The sequence below is a fragment of the Rhinoraja longicauda genome, chromosome 8 (assembly GCF_053455715.1).
Source record: "Rhinoraja longicauda isolate Sanriku21f chromosome 8, sRhiLon1.1, whole genome shotgun sequence".
Classification (NCBI taxonomy): domain Eukaryota; kingdom Metazoa; phylum Chordata; class Chondrichthyes; order Rajiformes; family Arhynchobatidae; genus Rhinoraja; species Rhinoraja longicauda.
In genome coordinates this window covers 8,145,044-8,167,264 of record NC_135960.1, presented here as the reverse complement: position 1 = coordinate 8,167,264, position 22,221 = coordinate 8,145,044, and the positions used below count along the sequence as shown (strand labels likewise).

At 47.4% G+C, this 22,221-nt stretch overlaps 1 protein-coding gene across 1 annotated transcript in view; it reads left to right on the top strand.

The window, feature by feature from the left end:
• The window catches only part of LOC144595736 (contactin-associated protein-like 5), a 970,382-nt gene that overhangs the window by 640,635 nt on the left and 307,526 nt on the right, over positions 1 to 22,221 (top strand). The window contains 1 exon segment of the mRNA XM_078403311.1: positions 21,042 to 21,242. Coding sequence (XP_078259437.1) covers positions 21,042 to 21,242 — 201 coding nt within the window.

Sequence of the window (22,221 nt, the reverse complement as noted above, 5' to 3'; positions counted from 1 at the left end):
AGGCGTGTACGACTGCACAGGATGAGAGGGGCAGCCATAATAGTTGAGATTGAATCTAACTTGCGTCCAATCCTTGGGCAACACGGTTGTGCAGCTGTGGAGTTTCTGCCTTACAGCGCCAGAGAGCCGGGATCCATCCTAACTACGGGCGCTGTCTGTACAGAGTTTGTACGTTCTCCCTGTGACCCCGCGGGTTTTCCCCATGTAGTTCAGCACTGCTCTCTCTAGTTGTGGTAGGATGATTCAGTTGCCTGATAACAGCTGGGAAGAAACTGTCCCTGAATCTGGAGGTGTGGGTTTTTTCACACTTCTATGCATTTTGCCTGATGGGAGAGGGGAGAAGAGTGAGTGGCCAGGGTGCGACTCGTCCTTGATGATGCTGCTGGCCTTGCCGAGGCAGCGTGAGGTGTAAATGGAGTCAATGGAAGGGAGGTTGGTTTGTGTGACGGTCTGGGCTGCGTCCACAATTTGCAGTAATTTCTTTCTTATTGGCGAGGAAGTCAAGGATGCAGGAGGATCGATGGAAAGAGAACCAAAGTTCAAGACCCAGCCTGTTCTGTTGATCTACAAAGTGTAATGGTCATGTTCAGAAGTAACAGGAGCAGAATTAGGACATTCGGCCCATCAGGTTTACTCCGCCATTCAATCATGGCTGATCTATCTCTCCCTCCGAACCCCATTCTCCTGCCTTCTCCCCATAACCCCCGACACCCGTACTAATCATCCGAATCTATGAGAAAATTTCCCATCTTTCTATTATTTATCCTACTCTATCAGTGCCTCGTGATAGAGTCATAGAGTCATGCATCGTGGAAACAGGCCCTTCGGCCCAACTTTCCCACACCGGCCAACATGTCCCAGCTACACTAGTCCCACCTGCCTGTGTTGCCCCATATCCCTCCAAACCCGTCCTATCTGCCTAGATTGTTTCTTAAATGATGGGATGGTCCCTACCTCACCTACCTCCTCTGCCAGCTCGTTCCATACACCCACTACCCTTTGTGTGAAAACATTACCCCCTCAGATTCCTGTTAAATCTTTTCCCCTTCACCTTGAACCTATGCCCCCTGGTCCTCAATTCCCCCACTCTGGGCAAGAGACTCTGTGTGTCTACTCATCTTACTCTCTCATGATTTTAAACACCTCCATAAGATCAGATGGTTCAAATATGGGTTGTTGAATGCCTTCTTGTGTGATGCGAGGAGATTTGATTAAATCACCGGCTTTTTGCAATTCCAGATGGGTTTTTGTTTAATTTTCCTGCAAAAATCTCAAGACCACTTATTACATTTCTGATGATAAAAAGGTTGACATTCAATTCTCAGCCGATGCCTGATGAGGCAAAGAACATATACAGTCATGGTGATGTTACATAAGCAGTGACTGAGGAGCCATTGTATAGTTTTCCAAGGTTCATAAGACAAGCCTTTTCTCTAACTAAAAGCTTTCATCTGACAATGAACAATAAACTAAACTTAAAAAACGAAACTAAACTAGTTTGGTTAAAAAAAAAAAATCCCTAGCCCATCTCCTTTAAACGTTGTTCGTCTCTCCTTAAAGGTGTGCCCGCTAGTTTTTATTTATGTTTCCATACTGGAAAAAGGTTCAGAATGCTTAATTGTTGTCGGCTAGCCAGATTCGGGTTCACCAATAACTCGTAGCAAGCCATCGCCTTATAACCACTTCACAGTTTAATATGTGCATCACATCCACTCAAAGCATGCAGTCAGTAGTCTGCTTGCAATGAATGGGCTTGTTGCTGATTTAACTTAGCAACGTTTCTTCTCACCCAGCTCCGGGTCAGGAGTGCCTTGCTGATGTATGTATGCAGGAGCGCTTCAAACCCACCCACATCATTAACCTAAGGCTTGCGAGCTGAATACTGCAGGATGCTGCAAGCCAGGATGGTTCCATTGTGCAAGAGCTTTTTCACAGTCCCAGAGACCCGATCCTGACAACAGGTGTTTGACTGCGTGGAGTTTGCACGTTCTCCCCGTGACCTTTTAATTTTGGTTTCGCTTTTGGAGATACGGCCCTTCGGAAACAGGCCCTTCGGCCCGCGCTGACCAGCGATCCCCGCACAACATTAACACTATCCTACACACATTAGGGACAGTTTTACACTTATACCAAGTGTACAAGCTCAAGCCAATTAACCTTCAAACCTGTACGTCTTTGGAGTGTGGGAGGAAACCGAAGATCTCGGAGAAAACCCACGCGGTCATGGGGAGAACGTACAAACTCCGTACAAACAAGCACCCGTAGTCGGGATCGAACGCACGTCTCTGGCACTGGAAGCGCTGTAAGGCAGTAACTCTACCACTGCGTCACCGTGCCGACCTGCATAGGTTTTCTCCGAGATCTTCAATTTCCTCCTACACTCCAAAGCCGTACAGGTTTGTAGGTTAATTGGATTGCTGTAAAAGTTTTTTTAAAGTCCCTGGTGTGCGTAGGGTACAGGATCGTGTTAGTCGGTGTGGACTTGGTGGGCTGAAGGGCCTGTTTACACCTTGTATCTCTAAAATGAACGAAAGTAAACATTTTACGACTTTTGTCAATGTTCCAGTTATAGACACCCTCGCAAGGAATTAGCAGACCTGACGACTTTAGACGACACAAACATACTGATAGAGCTAAAATGGAGGAGGAGCATGTGGGCACTGACTCTTCATAAACTTACCTAACAGTGAAAGGCCTGGATAGAGTGGATGTGGAGAGGATGTTTCCATGAGTGGGAGAGTCTAGGACCAGAGGTCACAGCCTCAGAATTAAAGGACGTTCTTTTAGGAAAGAGATGAGGAGGGATTTCTTTAGTCAGAGGGCAGTAAATCTGTGGAATTCTTTGCCACAGAAGGCTGTGGAGGCCAAGTCAGTGGATATTTTTAAGGCAGAGATAGATAGATTCTTGATTAGTACGGGTGTCAGGGGTTATGGGGAGAAGGCAGGAGAATGGGGTTAGGAGGGAGAGATAGATCAGCCATGATTGAATGGCGGAGTAGACTAGATGGGCCGAATGGCCTAAGTCTTCTCCTATCATTCATGACCTATTGAACTTATTTGTTACAAGTCCTGCAGTTCGGAGTTTAGTTGGAGTTTGTGGCGGTCAATAGCCTGATGGTTGTTGGGGAAAAGCTGATCCTGAGCCTGGATGTCACAGTTTTCTGTATCATCCTCACGATGGCAGGAGTGAATTGAAAGTGCGGCCTGGGTGGTGAGGGACAATGATGATGAATAATGGGAATCTTAAATTTTGCAAATAAAGTTGGTGTAATGGCAACTTCAGGACTTTTCCAATAAATTATTTTCTAATTGCCATTACTACACAGGGAATCGAAATGAACTTTCGCAAACCCCAACAGAACAGATCTTCCATTCGTTTTTTTTTCCAGTTTAATTCGTTTAGATTTAGATTTAGAGAAACATCGCGGAAACAGGCCCTTCGGCCCACCGAGTCCGCGCCGCCCAGCGATTTCCGCACGTTAGCACTATCCTACACACACTAGGGACAATTTTTACATTTACCCAGTCAATTAACCTACAAACCTGTACGTCTTTGGAGTGTGGGAGGAAACCGAAGATCTCGGAGAAAACCCACGCAGGTCACGGGGAGAACGTACAAACTCCGTACAGACGGCGCCCTTAGTCAGGATCGAACCTGCGTCTCCGGCGCTGCATTTGCTGTAAGGCAGCAACTCTACCGCTGCGCCACCGTGCCGCCCTTGTTTATTGTTTATTGAAGTAGTTATACAAACAAAGAGATGAACATACCAGGCTGTACTTATTTGGCATACAAGTCGTAGCTGGCTGCTCTGACCCTGGTCTGGTCCCAGGTCTATCCCAGGTCTCCAGGTCTTTCGCGGGTCTGGTCACAGGTCTGTCCCAGTCTGGTTGCCGGTCTGGTGATTACCGTATACTCTCCCTCCCTCTATCTGGCCACTCCCAGTCCCTTATGCCCATATATATACACCACCCTGTTCATCTAACAACCACCCCCAAGTGTCCAAAATAACAGGACAAGATATATCTAGACAAAATAATATAATTTGCCAACAGTAGCTAGCCTAAACATAAATGACTCCTACAGTTGGAATGACAATGAAATCAGTGTAAAAAAAACAAGGTTGCATTGAAAAATATATTATCTTGAATTGTCATTTTTTAAATATGTTTATGGTCCATTAAACACCAATATCACAAGTGACTGCTGCTGTCAAAAAGTTTCATAAATAATTGCACACACAAAGGTAATTGAAAAGTAGTAACTGTATATCAGTTGGCAATTAAACAAAATGCTGTAGTAACTCAGCAGGACAGGCAGCATCTCTGGAGAGAAGGAATGGGTGACGTTTCGAGTCGAGGGCCGAAATGTCAGTCTGAAGATGGGTCTCGACCCGAAAGGCCCCCCCCACCCCCGCCATTCCTTCTATCCAGAGATGCTGCCCGTCCCGCTCTGAGTTACTCCTACATTTTGTGTCTATCTTTGGTGCAAACCAGCATCTGCAGTTCCTTCGTAAGCAATGAAACGACGTCATGATTGCACCATGTGTCAACATTATAATGTCACAGCATGGACTGGGGTTTCTCAGTTCACAGTGTTACAGTTCACAGTGTAAAAGTATAGTGTAACAACATCATGTCAGAGTCTGCAGTGTTAATGTATAGTGAGGCAACATAACAATATATCATTTTCAGGAAATTCAGATTTTTAGTATTGGGATTATTAATTTATTGATTTTTCGTGTTCACTATGTGTTATAGAGTCACAGAGTCATACAGTGTGGAAACAGGCCCTTCGGCCCAACTTGCCCACACCGACCAACACGTCCCATCTACACTGGTCCCACTTGCCTGCGATTGGCCCATATCCCTCTAAACCCGTCCTGTCCATGTACCCGGGTAAGAAGGAACTGCAGATGCTAGTTTAAACCGAAGATATACACAAAAAGTTGGAGTAACTCAGCGGGACAGGCAGCATCTCTGGAGAGAAGGAATGGGTGACACTTTAGGTCGGGTCTGAAGAAGGGTCTCAACCCGAAACGTCACCCATTCCTTCTCTCCAGAGATGCTGCCTGTCCCGCTGAGTTACTCCAGCTTTTTGCATCTATCTTCTATCCATGTACCGGTCTAATTGCTTCTTAAATGTTGCAATAGTCCCTGCCTCAACTACCTCCCTCCAGCAGCTCATTCCATGAATAAGGTCCTACCCTGCCCCAACATTTCCCTTTAGTTCAGGCCCTCAAGTCCTGGCAACATCTTTGTAAATCTTCTTTTAAAATTTATTTAGTTTAGTTTAGTTTAGAGATACAGCACGAAAACAGCCCCTTTCGGCCCACCGGGTCCCCGCCGGCCAGCGATCCCCGCACATTAACACACTATCCTACACCCACTAGGGACAATTTCTTACATTTACCAAGCCAATTAACCTACAAACCTGTACGTCTTTGGAGTGTGGGAGGAAACCGAAGATCTCGGAGTAAACCCACGCAGGTCACGGGGAGAACGTACAAACTCCGTACAGTACAGCACCCGCAGTCGGGATCGAACTCGGGTCTCCGGCGCTGCATTCGCTGTAAGGCAGCAACTCTACCGCTGCGCCGCCGTGACTGCCCTATTATCTCAAAAGACATTTAGATAGGTATATGGAAAGGTATAATACACTGGGCCTCCTCCAGTGCCATAGTGAGGCCCACCGGAAATTGGAGGAACAGCACCTCATATTTCGCCTGGGCAGCTTGCAGCCCAGCGGTATGAACATTGACTTCTCCAACTTTAGATAGTTCCTCTGTCCCTCTCTTCCCCTCCCTTATTGAAACATATAAGATAATTAGGGGATTGGACACATTAGAGGCAGGAAACATGTTCCCAATGTTGGGGGAGTCCAGAACAAGGGGCCACAGTTTAAGAATAAGGGGTAGGCCATTTAGAACGGAGATGAGGAAGAACTTTTTCAGTCAGAGAGTGGTGAAGGTGTGGAATTCTCTGCCTCAGAAGACAGTGGAGGCCAGTTCGTTGGATGCTTTCAAGAGAGCTGGATAGAGCTCTTAAGGATAGCGGAGTGAGAGGGTATGGGGAGAAGGCAGGAACGGGGTACTGATTGAGAGTGATCAGCCATGATCGCATTGAATGGCGGTGCTGGCTCGAAGGGCTGAATGGCCTACTCCTGCACCTATTGTCTATTGTCTATTGTCTATTGTCCCTCTTCCCAGTTCTCACTCTATCTTCCTGTCTCCACCTATATCCTTCCTTTGTCCCGCCCCCCTGACATCAGTCTGAAGAAGGGTCTCGACCCGAAACGTCACCCATTCCTTCTCTCCTGAGATGCTGCCTGACCTGCTGAGTTACTCCAGCATTTTGTGAATAAATACCTTCGGTATATGGAAAGGAAAGGTTTAGAGGGATATGGGCCAAAAGCGGGCAGGTGAGACCAATGAAGATGGGGCATATCGACTAGTTAATTCAGATACTGATTTGGTCCATTTCTGCCCTATTGGTGCTGTTTATTCCTGTCTGCCTAAACTGGGCTGGTGACCATTTAGCTTTCTTTACCACATGACATTAGCCCTAACCTAAACTTGTTTACGTACTGTGATATCATGAGAGGTAGAGTCATAGAGGGGAGATACATTTCCTCCCGGTGGATGCAACAAGGACTACAAACCATCATGGCTGCCAGCAAAAGACTACAAAACCCATAGTCAGCAGGGCTGCCTGCCCTGCGGACACTGATTGCTGCTGACAATGATTGCTGCTGATTGCTGCTGACACTGATTGCTGCCCAGCTGAACCAGATGAGCTGATTGCCTCAGTGACATAGCTAAAAGGGAAGGGAAGCAGTATATTTAAGGAGAGAGACAACGACGGGAGAGGGAGAGGGAGAGGGAGAGGGAGAGGGAGAGGGAGAGGGAGAGGGAGAGGGAGAGGGAGAGGGAGAGGGAGAGGGAGAGGGAGAGGGAGAGGGAGAGGGAGAGGGAGAGGGAGAGGGAGAGGGAGAGGGAGAGGGAGAGGGAGAGGGAGTGTTTGAGTTATAGAGTTATATGTTGTAAGAAGGCAGCAAGCTACAGTTAGGATTTCACTACCTGTTTTGGTTTTGTGTACCTGTCTGCAAACAATTAAGTTTACCTGTTTTTGGTAAAGACTAAATATATGGAATTTAAGTTTGGAAACAAGAACCTTTCTGTCTTCATTTCCGGCACCCACACCTCCCAACCTTCAAGAGAAAAGCTCCCGACCTCGCAAGACATCACAGTACTGATTAAGAATGATCAGCCATGATCACATTGAATGGCGGTGCTGGCTCGAAGGGCTGAATGGCCTCCTCCTGCACCTATTGTCTATTGTCTATTGTCTATTGTCTAATCCCAAGGATGTGTGCAGGGAAGAACTGTGGATGCTGGTTTAAATCGAAGATTTGAAAACTCATTTTATTTTTCATCTTTCCCACTTCCGACAACAGCTCATTGATCTGAAACATTAGCTCTGGTTCTCCCTCCACAAACGCTACTCGATCTGCCGAGCCTTTCCAGGATCTCTGTCCGTCTTCATCTCAGATTTCTATTCCTGACAGAATTCTACCTTTGGTATAATTGCATTGTTAATCGGTAATTCAACTGTTAATAAAAGCATTAAACACTTCTCAGCAGCTGCTTAAATTATTATTGAATGCACACCGCTACTGAATGCATTCAAGAGAGAGCTCTTAAGGATAGTGGAGTCAGGGGGTATGGGGAGAAGGCAGGAACGGGGTACTGATTGAGAATGATCAGCCATGATCACATTGAATGGTGGTGCTGGCTCGAAGGGCTGAATGGCCTCCTCCTGCACCTATTGTCTATTGTCTATCATGCTCTGCATGGGGAAACTGGGCTGAAGGGCCTGTTTCCATATTGCATGACTCTATAGATCTATAACTTAGAAATGTGGTGTCAGGACGTTGACCTTCTCCTCAATGTCACCAAGATGAAGAGGCTGATTATTGATCGCAGGAAGCGTGGTAGAATACAGTATCATTGGTGTTGACCGACACAAAACGCTGGAGTAATTCAGCGGGTCAGACAACATCTCTGGAGGAAAGGAACGTGTGGCGTTTCGGGTTGAGTTCCTCCTTCAGCCTGTGGGTCAAGGGGAAAGTAGAACGAGGGAGACAGACGGTGAGACAGAGAGGTATAGAACAAATGAATGAAAGATATGCAAAAAAACAATGATGATAAAGTGGACAATAGACAATAGACAATAGGTGCAGGAGGAGGCCATTTGGCCCTACGAACCAGCACCGCCATTCAATGTGATCATGGCTGATCATTCTCAATCAGTACCCCGTTCCTGCCTTCTCCCCATACCCCCTGACTCTGCTATCCTTAAGAGCTCTATCTAGCTCTCTCTTGAATGCATTCAGAGAATTGGCCTCCACTGCCTCCTGAAACAGAGAATTCCACAGATTTACAACTCTCTGACTGAGAAAGTTTTTCCTCATCTCCGTTCTAAATGGCCTACCCCTTATTCTTCAACTGTGCCCCCTGGTTCTGGACTCCCCCAACATTGGGAACATGTTGGGGACAGGCCATTGTTGAAGTTGATGCGTTGAATGCAGGAGAAATGGGCAGGAGTAAAGACCTGAGTGACTTTGACGAGGGTCCAAATTGTCATGGCCAGCCGACTGGGTCAGAGCATCTCTGAAACGGCAAGGCTTGTGGGGTGCTGTGGGTTAACAAGACGGCTTTGAAGGTCGACACAAAAAGCTGGGGTAGCTCAGCGGGTCAGGCATCATCGCGGGAGAGAAGGAATGGGTGATGTTTCGGGTCGAGACCCTTCTAAGACAGCTTTGAAGTTCGTACAATGACAGGTGGGGGAGGGACGGAGAGAGAAGGAATGCAGGGGTTACTTGAAGTTTGAGAAATTAATATTCAATATCGGTGATGAAGTGGAAATGGCAGAGAGCTTCACATTTCTTGGCATAAATATTACCAGCGATCTATCGTGGACTTCCCACATTAATGTGACGGACAAGAGGGCACACGAAAGATTCACTTTTCCTTGGGACACTCAGGAATTTTTGCCCTTGTCTCCATTGGCAACTACAACCTTCTAAAAATGCAACATAGAAAGCACCCTGTCGGGCTCTTCCACAGCTTGGTTTGAGGACAGGTCTGCCCAAGACCACAAGTATTTGCGGGGAGCTGTCGATTTAGCCCAGTCCATCACACAGACCAGACTCCCCACCATTGACACCAACTAAAATCATAGGATCATAAATGAGAGGGACAGAATTGGACAGGCGAGATGCAGGAAAAATGTTCCCCATGTTGGGGGAGTCCAGAACCAGGGGTCACGGTTTAAAAATGAGGGGTAGGCCATTTAGGACTGAAATGAGGAAAAACTTTCTCACCCAGAGAGTTGTGAATCTGTGGAATTCTCTGCCACAGATGGCAGTGAGGGCCAATTCACTGGATGATTTCAAGAAAGTGTTAGATTTAGCTCTAAGGGCTAACAGAATCAAGGAATATAGGGAGAAAGCAGGTATGGGGTACTGATTCTGGATGATCAGCCATGATCATATTGAATGGCGGTGTAGGCTCGAAATGGCCTACTCCTGCAACTATATTCTATGTTTCTATGTTTCTATGTTTCTATGTGTGCAAGGCAACTGGCTCTCTGTTGGTCCCATGAACATTCCACTCCAGTGACTTCAGTAGATCAAGTGTGCAGAGTTTTGTTTAGTTTAGAGATACAATGTGGAAGCAGGCCCCTCGGCCCACCGAGTCCACGCCGATCCCCTCACACTTACACTATCCTATGCACACAATGGACAATTCACATTGATACCAAGCCAATTAACCTACAAACCCTCGAGTGTTCGGAGTGTGGGAGGAAACCGAGGATCTGGGAGAAAACCCGAGCGGTCACGGGGAGAACGTACAAACTCCATAACTGACAGCAGCCGTAGTCAAGGTCGAGAACCCGGGTCTCCGGCGCTGCAAAGCAGCAACTCGGCTGCAGTGACACCGTGCAGCAGGAAATACTGCAAACAATTGACATTCTGAAGAAGGGTTCCAACCCAAAACGTCACCTTGTCCATTTCTCCAGAGATGTTACTCTGTGTCTACCTTCGGTATAAACCGGCGTCTGCAGTTCTTTCCCACACATTGATATTCTTGTGTTTAACACCGGTGACCGGGAGCTAATTTTGCTCCCAATAATAATCCTCTTTTTCCACCCGCTTCAACTTGACAATGTGAGCTTTGACGATTCACCTCCAGACTTATGCTGCCAAAAGATCAGGTTATCTGGATTTCCATCAATACGCCGGGCTGAAGCATCAGCGACAATTAGCTGGAGACATACGCTCGAGAAGAAGCGCTCACTTTTATTCCTGTTAATTGATGTCAGTGGGAATAGCGAGAGATGACTGCAGGCGATCGGTCTCCAGTGCTTCTTTGACACAAAGTGGAGGTGACTGGTTGCATCAGATATCTGACACTGGCCTCCGGAGAGGATAGAGAAATGCAGCAAGCAGCAAAAATCTGCTGCTGCCTGCTTGCAGACCACGGGACGGCGTGAGAATTGTTTGTTTCTCGTTCTTCGTTTTAGAGATACAGCGTGGAAACAGGCCCTTTCGTCCCACCGGGTCCGCGCCGACCAGCGATCCCCGCACACTAACACTGTCTCCTATACCCTATTGGGACGATTTTTTACATTTATACCAAGCCAATTAACCTACATACCTGTACGTCTTCTGAGTGTGGGAGGAAAGCGAAGATCTCGGAGAAAACCCAAGCGGGTCACGGGCAGAACGTACAAACTCCATACAGGCAGCACCTGTGGTCGGGATCAAAGCCGGGTCTCAGGCGCTGCACTCGGAAGGGGAGGGGAAGAGAGGGACAGAGGAGCTATCTAAAGTTAGAGATGTCAATGTTCATACCGCTGGGCTGCAAGCTGCCCAGGCGAAATATGAGATGCTGTTCTTCCAATTTGCGGTGGGCCTCACTATGGCACTGGAGGAGGCCCATGACAGAAAGGTCAGGCTGGGATTGGGAGGGGGAGTTGAAGTGCTGAGCCACCGGGAGATCAGGCAGGTTAAGGCGGACTGAGCGAAGGTGTTGAGCGAAACGATCGCCGAGTCTGCGTTTGGTTTCGCCGATGTAGAGAAGTTGACATCTGGGACAGCGGATACAATAGATGAGGTTGGAGGAGGTGCAGTTGAATCTCTGCTAACTAGTGGTGCGGGCTTTGAGCATTTCACTGAAGGCGGAGGAAACTTGTTCACTGCCAAGATGGGCTGTTTGGAAAACTCTCGTGTACAACCAAGCAGAGCAGAGAGGACTTATGGTTCAAACGCCAAAGGCAAGAGGAAAAAGATCAAACAGTGAGGGGCTGGCTCGTGTCAATCCCAGCCTTTTAAACTGATGTGAAGCCTAAGAAGAAAGAAACTGACCAGCTTGCTTAATTTCACCTTAGACTTTGGCGATACAGTGCGGAAACATGCCCTTCGGCCCATCGAGTCGGTGCTGACCAGCGATCACCTTGTACTAGACCACTATCGTGGACACTTGGGACAATTTATAATTTTTTACAAAAAGCCAAGAAGTTGGGCGGCACAGTGGCATAGCGGTAGAGCTATTGCCTTACAGCTCCGGGGATCCGGGTTCGATCCTGACTCCGGGAGCTTGTCTTTACAGGGTTTCTACGTTCCTCTTGTCACCTGCGTGGGTTTTCTATTGGGATCTCCGATTTCCTCCCACACTCCGAAGACGTACAGGTTTGCAGGTTAAATTGGCTTGGTATAATTGTTCCAAGTGTGTTTGTAGGGCAGTGTTAATAGACAAAAATCTGGAGTGGGAAGTTCTGTCTTCTAAATTAGACAATAGACAATAGACAATAGGTGCAGGAGTAGGCCAATCGGCCCTTCGAGCCAGCACCACCATTCAATGTGATCATGGCTGATCATTCTCAATCAGTACCCCGTTCCTGCCTTCTCCCCATACCCCCTGACTCCGCTATCATTAAGAGCTCTACCTAGCTCTCTCTAGAATGCATCCAGAGAATTGGCCTCCACTGCCTTCTCAGGTTGTTGGGGGGTCGCTGGTCGGCGAGGACTCGGTGGGCCAAAGAGCCTGTTTACGCGCTGTATCTTTAAAATAAACTAAACTAAACCGAACTAAACTAAACAAGCCAATTAACCTATAAGACTGCACGTCTTTAGAGTGTGGGAGGAATCCAGGGCACCCAGAGAAAACCCACGTGGTTACAGGGAGAACGTACAAACTCCAGTTCAGACAGCACCCGTAGAGAGAATCGAACCCAGGTCTCTGGCGCTGTAAGGCAGCAACTCTCCCACTTCACCACCGTCAAGCCCTAATTTTAACAAAGTTTGAGTTGGAATAGAAAGGTGCTTAATTTGAGTCTGAATTTAGACGTTGCACGAGGAAGGAAGAAGGGGTAAAGAACAAACTGGGGTCGAACTCAATGTGTCGAGCAGCATCTATAGAGGGATAAGTGATCGGCGCTGTTTCAGGTTGAGACCCTGTTTAGTTTAGTGTAGAGATACAGCACGGAAACAGGCCCTTCACCAGACAGCGCCAGAGTCCGGAGCTCGATCCTGACTCTGGGTGCTGTCTGTATGGAGTTTGTACGTGCTCCCCATGACCACATGGGTTTTCACCAGGTGCTCCCATTTCCTCCCACACTCCAAAGACATCAAGGCTGGTAGGTTAATTGGCTTCGGTACAAATTGTAAATTGTTCCTGGTATGTAGGATAGTGTTAGCATGTGTGGATCACTGGTCGGCACGGACTCGGTGGGTCGCAGAGCTAGCTAGTTCCTGCGCTGAATCCCTAACCTGGACAGCAGTTCAGCGAAGGGCACGTTTATCAGTTTCAGTTGAGTTTAGTTTATTGTCACGTGTACCGAGGTACAGTGAAAAGCCTTTGTTGCGAGCTAACCAGTCAGCGGAAATACAGTTCATGATTACAATCGAGCCTTTCACAGTTACGAAAATGGAATAATGTTGAGTGCAAGATAAAGCCAGTAAAGACTGATGAAAGGTAGTCCGAGGGTCTCCAATAAGATACACCGATCAGCCACAACATTATGACCACTGACAGGTGAAGTGAATAACATTGATTATCTTGTTTCAATGGCACCTGTCAAGGGGTGGGATACATTAGGCAGCAAGTGAACAGTCAGTTCTTGAAGTTGATGTGTAGGATGCATGAGAGATGGGCAGGAGTAAAGACCTGAGCGACTTTGACAAGGGCCAAATTGTTATGGCTAGACGACTGGGTCAGAGCATCTCTGAAACGGCAAGGCTTGTGGGGTGCTCCCGGTCAGCAGTGGTGAGTACCTACCGACAGTGGTCCGAGGAGGGACAAACCACAAACCGGCGACAGGGTGTTGGGCACCCAAGGCTCATCGATGTGCGAGGGCAATGAAGGCTATCCCGTCTGGTCCGAACCGACAGAAGGTCTACTGTGGCACAAGTCACAGAAAACTTTAATGGTGGTCACGGGAGGAATGTGTCACAATACACACTGCTGCGTATGGGGCTGCACACGGAGGACCAACAGCATATTGGGCAGGTGGTCATAATGTTTTGGCTGATCGGTGTAGATAGCAGTTCAGGACTACTCTTTAGTTGTGGTCGGATGGTTCAGTTGCCTGACAACCCGCTGTCAGGTGTAACACATTATTCAGCTGTATCTTTATCTACTGGGTAGCAGCACAAATGCTCAGGTCCTCGAGAGTAATTTTACTCTAAATTAATCGTTGTTGGAAGTTGGGATTTTCTCTGAAAGTGAACAGCAGCTGAATATAGGTTAGAGTCCCAACATCAAGCCACCAGTGATACATGGCCATTTTGCAAGACTCACTGATTTCATTTAACATATGGGACATACAGACATTGGCAGGGCATTTATTATTCATCACTTAATTGGTCTTTGAACTGAGTGGCTTTTAGATGTTTTTTTTATGAGCAATTAAACAATAAGCACATTACACAATCTGGTCACGTATTGGCCAAGTTATTAAAGATGGAAGCCTGCCTGTGCCGAAGAAGTCATGAATTATTCTGAGTTGTTAATAGCAATCTCAATGGTTCAATCGAGGTTGAATGTTTAGTTTAGTTTAGGGATACAACACGGAAATACTAAGGGGTAGATGACCACGAGCAGCCGACATTGAGGGCGCGGTACGCCAGTGCCCGGTCTCTCCTCTCCTCTCCTCTCCTCTCTCTCCTCCTCTCCTCTCCTCTCCTCTCCTCTCCTCTCCTCTCCTCTCCTCTCCTCTCCTCTCCTCTCCTCTCCTCTCCTCTCCTCTCCTCTCCTCTCCTCTCCTCTCCTCTCCTCTCCTCTCCTCTCCTCTCCTCTCCTCTCCTCTCCTCTCCTCTCCTCTCCTCTCCTCTCCTCTCCTCTCCTCTCCTCTCCTCTCCTCTCCTCTCCTCTCCTCTCCTCTCCTCTCCTCTCCTCTCCTCTCCTCCCTCTCCCTCCCTCCCCTCCCCTCCCCTCCCCTCCCCTCCCTCCCCCTCCCCTCCCCTCCCCTCCCCTCCCCTCCCCTCCCCTCCCCTCCCCTCCCCTCCCCTCCCCTCCCCTCCCCTCCCCTCCCCTCCCCTCCCCTCCCCTCCCCTCCCCTCCCTCCCTCCCCTCCCCTCCCCTCCCCCTCCCCTCCCCTCCCCTCCCCTCCCCTCCCCTCCCCTCCCCTCCCCTCCCCTCCCCCTCCCCTCCCCTCCCCTCCCCTCCCCTCCCTCCCTCCCCTCCCCTCCCCTCCCCTCCCCTCCCCTGCAAACAGTAACATGATAAAGAACAAGTAAGTGGATATGCATGGGAAAGAACTACAGACAGAGACAAAAATGCCGGAGTAACTCTGCGGGGCAGGCAGCATCTCTGGAGCGAAATGAATGGGTGACGTTTCGGGTCGAGACCCTCCTTCAGATCCCCTACACAAAGGAATACAGCTGCCGGTTTAAAACGATGATAGGCACAAAATGCTGGAGTAACTCAGCGGGGCATTGCAGCATCTCTGGAGAGAAGGAATGGGTGACGTTTCGGGTTGAGAACCTTCTTCAGACTGAGAGTCGGGAGAAAGGGAGATGAGAGATATGGACCTTAAATGGGCAATAAGTAGATATTACAATTATGACAGAGGAATGTGTTGGCATCCGAAAAACTGTGAGACATAACATTGAGGCTTTGATGTTTTCCTGTTTAGTGAGGGAACCATTTCATCGATAGTTGCATTTCAAGCTGTGGCTGTTGAGGGCCTATCCTCGACATAGATACTGAAAGTATTGCCGTTCTTTACTACAATGTTGTTGAATCTCTTGGGGTGCTGGAAGAGTTAGATAGAGCTCTTAATGAGAGAGCTAGATAGAGCTCTTAAAGATACTGAAAGGAAGCATGCAGGTACAGCAGGCAGTGAAGAAAGCCAATGGAATGTTGTCCTTCATAACAAGAGGAGTTGAGTATAGGAGCAAAGAGGTCCTTCTGCAGTTGTACAGGGCCCTAGTGAGACCGCACCTGGATTACTGTGTGCAGTTTTGGTCTCCAAATTTGAGGAAGGATATTCTTGCTATTGAGGGCGTGCAGCGTAGGTTTACTAGGTTAATTCCCGGAATGGCGGGACTGTCATATGTGGAAAGACTGGGGCGACTAGGCTTGTATACACTGGAATTTAGAAGGATGAGAGGGGATCTTATCGAAACGAATAAGATTATTAAGGGGTTGGACACGTTAGAGGCAGGTAACATGATCCAAATGTTGGGGGAGTCCAGAACGAGGGGCCACAGTTTAAGAATAAGGGGTAGGCCATTTAGAACGGAGATGAGGAAAAACTTTTTCAGTCAGAGAGTTGTGAATCTGTGGAATTCTCTGCCTCAGAAGGCAGTGGAGGCCAATTCTCTGAATACATTCAAGAGAGAGCTGGATAGAGCTCTTAAGGATAGCGGAGTCAGGGGGTATGGGGAGAAGGCAGGAACGGGGTACTGATTGTGGATGATTAGCCCTGATCACGGTGAATGGCGGTGCTGGCTCGAAGGGCCGAATGACCTACTCCTGCACCTATTGTCTATTGTCTAATTTAGAAGACAGAACTTCCCACTCCAGATTTTTTTCCCCCAAAAAGGGGCGTTGCTGCCTTGCAGCGCCAGAGACCCGGGTCGGATCCCACCACGGTCGCTGCTTGTGCGGAGTTTGTACGTTCTCTCCGTCACCTGCGTGTGTTTTCTCCGTGAGCTCTGGTACCCTCCCATGCTTCAGAGACGTAACAAGCTTGTAGGTTAATTGGCTTTGGTTGAATCGTAAATTGTCCCTTGGGTGTGTGTGGGATGGAGTTAATGTGCGGGGTGAGCGCTGGGCGGAGCGGACATGGTGGGAGACAGGAACCTTGTGTTCGACCGGAAATGACGATGATCAAGGCAATGTAGAATGGTTCATTGTTGATGGGTCACAGTTTAAGGGTAAGGGGGAAGTCTTTTAGGACCGAGATGAGAAAGTTTTTTTTCACACAGAGAGTGATGAATTTGTGGAATTCTCTGACACAGAAGGTAGTTGAGGCCGGTTCATTGGCTATATTTAAGAGGGAGTTAGATGTGGCCCTTGTGGCTAAAGGGATCAGGGGGTATGGAGAGAAGGCAGGTATGGGATACTGAGTTGGATGATCAGCCATGATCATATTGAATGGCGGTGCAGGCTCGAAGGGCCGAATGGCCTACTCCTGCACCTATTTTCTATGTTTCTATGTTTCTATTGTTGGCTGTTGGGAAGGTGACAATGAGGCACGCAAACTGTACAACGAACTGGGAGGACATGCAGTAAGATAATAAAGACCAAATAAGTAGGTGTTGCAAATCCACAAACTCAAGACTCATTCCCATCATTTATATAAGTGGGATTCATTTAGTGATTTACCCTAACATATCGAACACATTATAATCATTGCATGAAGTCAGGCCCCAGGAATGGTTGCAAAATATATAATTATTTCAAAATAAATATTTAAAAGTCACGAGTAGACATAACGAGTTGGACTCCTTAAAGGATGTTGCCTCAGGATGTAAACTAAAGTATTTAAAGGTCATAATTCTACCAATTGTAATTCTGATGCATAGTCCTCATTACCGGTTTTGCGATGAATCTCATAGATCTTTTGCTGGGGGGGCGAAATTAGCTGATGAGAATAATTTGTAATTACATATTGTAACAGTTACATGGCTTTAAATGTTAATGGTTAATGAATATTTTTCGAGAACAGTTTTATCAAAAGGGAAATTAGCAAAGCAACAAGCGATCAATAAAGGAAAGTTAATGGGATAACAATGTTTCTTTCGAGCAGAATAATTTTGCAACACAAAATGCCGGAGTAACTCAGCGGGGACAGGCAACATCTCTGGAGAGAAGGAACGGGCGACGTTTCGGGTCGAGACCCTTCTTCAGACTGAGAGTCAGGGGAGATATGGAAGGGTACAAGGGGAATGTAAGGTGTGAAAACAACAGATCAATGCAGACGATGAAATGTAGCAGTGAAATGTAGCCTAGTCGCCGGCAGTCGCCTTAAAATCGCCTGTGATACAGGCTCTTAACTTGTTATAAGAAGCTAATATTTTAACAGTGTCACATATCCATGAAAACGAAGTGGATTAACACTTCTGACTAGGTATCAGACACGTCAATCAAAATGTTCTATATTTAAGTAACACTTCATAGTTGGCAACTTTAACATATGTCTGTCTGTGAGTTTCAACTTGCAAACAAGTGTTATAAATTTTGAGACATCGGTGGGGGCAAATGGAAAGGCCTCACAGAGTTGGTGTTCGAAGCAAAGGGATGATTTATTAAAACTGGTGAGCGCCAGGAGAGCGTGCAGACTCGTAGTCAGGATCAAACCCGGGCCTCTGGCGTTATAAGGCAGCCCCTCTACCGCTGCGCCTCTGTGCTGCCCCACCCTAGTATCTCAGGAGCAGAGGCATCAGGACATGTCTGAGTACAAGAAGCGGAAGGGGGCGCTGAGGATGTACTGAGAATAAAACCAACAACACATTTTTAAAGGATAAACCGTTACATGTAGACTTTAGACTTTCGAGATGCAGTGTGAAAAAAGGCCCTGTGGCCCACTGATTCCGCGCCGGCCAGCAATTGCCCCAGACACTAGTACCATCCTACGCACGAGGGGCACTTTACAATTTACAGAAGCCAATTAATCTGCAAACACGCACGTCTTTGGAGTGTGGGAGGAAACCGGAGCACCCGGAGAAATCCCACGTGGTCACACTGAGAACGTGCAAACTCCGTACAGGCAGGATCAAATCAGGGTCTCTGGTCCTGTCAGGCAGGACTTCTACTGCTGCGCCTCTGTGCTGCCCGACCCTAGTCTCCCAGGTGCAGAAGGATCAGGATATATCTGAGCACAACAGGATATGCTGAAAATGTACTCGACAAAGCAGAAGACCACTTGGTTGACATGAATAGATGGACAGTGTATTAAATAAGAGAGGTTATGTTAAGCATATACAACATTGTTTGGGGCACAATCAGTGTATTGTGACCAATTCTGATCACTCCTCTTAAGGTGTATCTGATAGATCTTATAGCGGTGTATAAAATCATGAGCGGAATTGATCGGGTAGATGCACAGAGTCTCTTGCCCAGAGTAGGTAAATCAAGGACCAGAGGACATAGGTTCAAAGTGAAGGGGAAAAGATTTAGTAGGAATCTGAGGGTACCTTTTTCACACAAAGGCCAGTGGATGTATAGAGCAAGCTGCCAGAGGAGGCAGTTGAGGCAGGGGACTATCCTAACGTTTAAGAAACAGTTAGACAGGTACATGGATAGGACAGGTTTGGAGGGATATGGGCCAAATGCGAGCAGGTGGGACTAGTGTAGCTGGGACATGTTGGCCGGTGTGGGAAAGGTGGGCTGAAGGGCCTGTTTCTACACTGCATCACTCTGTGACTCTGTGACTCTGTGACTCTGTGAGGGGTTGTGAATATCCCATGGATGTTGCAGCAAAGATTTGTTGGAATGGTTCTGGCACTAACAGAGTTAAACTGCTTGGTTTGGGGAAGGTGGGATTGTTCTTCTTGATGCACAGAAAGTTGAGAGGGGATAAGAATTAGTTCAGAAAGTTGATTCAGGGACAGTTTCTTCCCAGGTGGTATCAGGCGACTGAACCATCCTACCGCAACCAGAGAGCAGACCGGATCTACTATCTCCCTCGCAGGGGACTCTCGGATTCTCTTTGATCGGTCTTTACTGATCGGTCTTTACTGGCTTTGCCGTGCGCGGTATGGTACGCGGCACGGTAGCGCAGCGGTAGAGTTGCTGCTTTACAGTGAATGCAGCGCCGGAGACTCAGGTTCGATCCTGACTACGGGTGCTGCACTGTAAGGAGTTTGTACGTTCTCCCCGTGACCTACGTGGGTTTTCTCCCGAGATCTTCGGTTTCCTCCCACACTCCAAAGACGTACAGGTATGTAGGTTAATTGGCTGGGTAAATGTAAAAATTGTCCCTAGTGGGTGTAGGATAGTGTTAATGTACGGGGATCGCTGGGCGGCACGGACTTGGAGGGCCGAAAAGGCCTGTTTCCGGCTGTATATATATGATATGATATGATATGATAAGCGTTATTCCCTTTATCATGTATCTGCGCACTGCGAATGGCTGGATTGTAAACATGTATTGTCTTTCCGCTGATGGGTTAGCGGGCAACAAAAGCTTTTCACTGTACCTCAGTACACGTGACAATAAACTGAACCGGACCGAACTGTCTTTGAAAACTGAATGCATCATTGGTCTTTTTACAATATAGTTGTACCATGCATGTTGTTTAGTTAAGAGTTGCCACCTTCATTAACTAAAGCTCCATTGATAATTTCACTAACGTTATTTGCTTTAGGAAACAGAAATACCAAAGTCCCTGTAAATAGTTCAGACAGAGAGACAGGGAAGCTGAAGACAAACTGTTTTCAATTAGAGAATGGTGGAAGGATCAATAAATACCAATTTAAAATCCTGGGGAACCAAGTGCAAGGATAGTTTGGGGCGAGAAGAAAATATTATAATGCATGTTCATAAGGTCATGAATGATCGGAGCAGAATTAGGCATTCGGCCCATCCGTCTACTCCGCCATTCAATCACGGCTATTTTACCTCTCCCTCCTTACGCCATTCTCCTGTCTTCCCCCATAACCCCTGACACCCGTACTGATCAAGAATCTATCTCTGCCTTAAATATCTCCATTGTCTTGGCGTCCACAGCTCTCTGTGGTAATGAATTCCACAGATTCACCACCCTCTAAACGAAATAAATTCCTCCACACATCTCCTTCCTGAAGGAACATCCTTTAATTGTGGAATTCTCTGCCTCAGAAGGCAGTGGAGGCCAATTCTATGAATGCATTCAAGAGAGAGCTAGACAGAGCTCTTAAGGATAGCGGAATCAGGGGGTACGGGGAGAAGGCAGGAACGGGGTATTGATTGAGAATGATCAGCCATGATCACATTGAATGGTGGTGCTGGCTCGAAGAGCCAAATGGCCTACTCCTGCACCTATTGTCTATTGTCTATTGTCTAATTCTGATGCTTGCTGTGACCTCTGTTTCTCGACTCTTTCACCAGTGGAAACATCCTCTCCACATCCACTCTATCCTCTCTCTTAAATTCATCCAGTGATTTGGCCTCCACTGCCCTCTATGGCAGAGAATTCCAGAAATTCACAACTCTCTGGGTGAAAAAGTTCCTTCTCACCTCAGTTTTAAATGGCCTCCTCTTTATTCTAAGACTGTGGCCCCTGGTCCTAGACTCGCCCAACACTGGGAACATTTTTCCTCCATCCGGCTTGTCTGGTCCTTATGTAATTTTATACGTCTCTATGAGATACCCCCTCTCATCCTTTTAAACCCCAGTGAATACAAGCCCAGTCTTTTCAATCTTTCCTCGCATGACAGTCCCCGCCATCCCGGGGATCAATCAATCTCGTGAACCTCGTGTTCATTCATCGCACTAGATTGTTGTTGTGCCCGGCGTTTTGTTCATATTTTGTTTCCCTCTCTCAACAGAAGAAAAGACGTGGACCGTAATCCAGCACAACAACACAGAGCTAACCCAGGTCCAGGGCTCCAGTTCGAGTAAACCTCAGCTGGTGCACCTGAGCTACACAGCCAACAGGGAACAACTCCAGGCCATGATCAGCAACATGGACTACTGTGAGCAGGAAGTGTCTTACCACTGCCGAAGGTCACGCCTTTTAAACACACCTGGTAAGTGCAAGTGAAGACCGACACCAAATGCTGGAGTCACTCAACGGGACAGGCCGCATCTTCTGGATAGAAGGAACGTGTGACGTCTCGGGTCGAGACCCTTCTTCACACTGTGCGTCAGGGGAGAGGGATGCACAGAGATAAGGAAGGGTAAGGCGTGAAAAACAGACATCAAAGGAGATGTTGCTCGAGGGAAATGTAGAACAGATCATTGTTCGCTGGGAGAAGGCGGGCAACGAGGCAAACAGAGATGAAACTTAATCAGGGGGACAGTCAGACTGGTCGGAGAACTGGGAATGGGGGAGGGAAGGAGAGAGAGGGAAAGCAAGGGTTACTTGAAGTTAGAGACGTCAATAATCATACCGCTGGGGTGTAAGCTGCCCAAGCAAAAGTACAAGTTTCAGGCATATCAATAAGCTCTAAGGTATAAATTATAAAACTCATTAGCAACAAATGTCGAAGAAAGTTTCATCTCATTTGTGCAATGAAATTTGTAGCACTCATTTCCCAGTTACAACACTCAGGCGAGTCTGATCAGCGATTCCGTGTGTAGAATAGATAAGCAGGGATGCATAGGAAGCAAACTGCTGACGCTGGTTTATGCCGAAGATAGACACACAATTCTGGTGTAACTCGACGGGTCAGGCAGCATCTCCGGGGAGAGAGAACAGGTACGTTTTTGGGTTGGAACCCTTCTTCAGACAGCTCCAGTGGTGTGCTTAGGGATAAGGAAGGATGATGTTTCAACCTCAGATGTTTGCAATCAACGTGTGGTATAGCTTTGATTTTATGTTGTAAGTCTTTTCATAAATTCAGCGTAGAGATACTGCGTGGAAACAGGCCCTCCGGCCCACCGAGTCCGCGCCGACCGGCGATCCAAACATACTAACGCTATCCCACGCAGCAGGTGCCTGGCGCTGTAAGGATGAGGGGGGATCTTATTGAAACATATAAGATAATTAGGGGATTGGACACATTA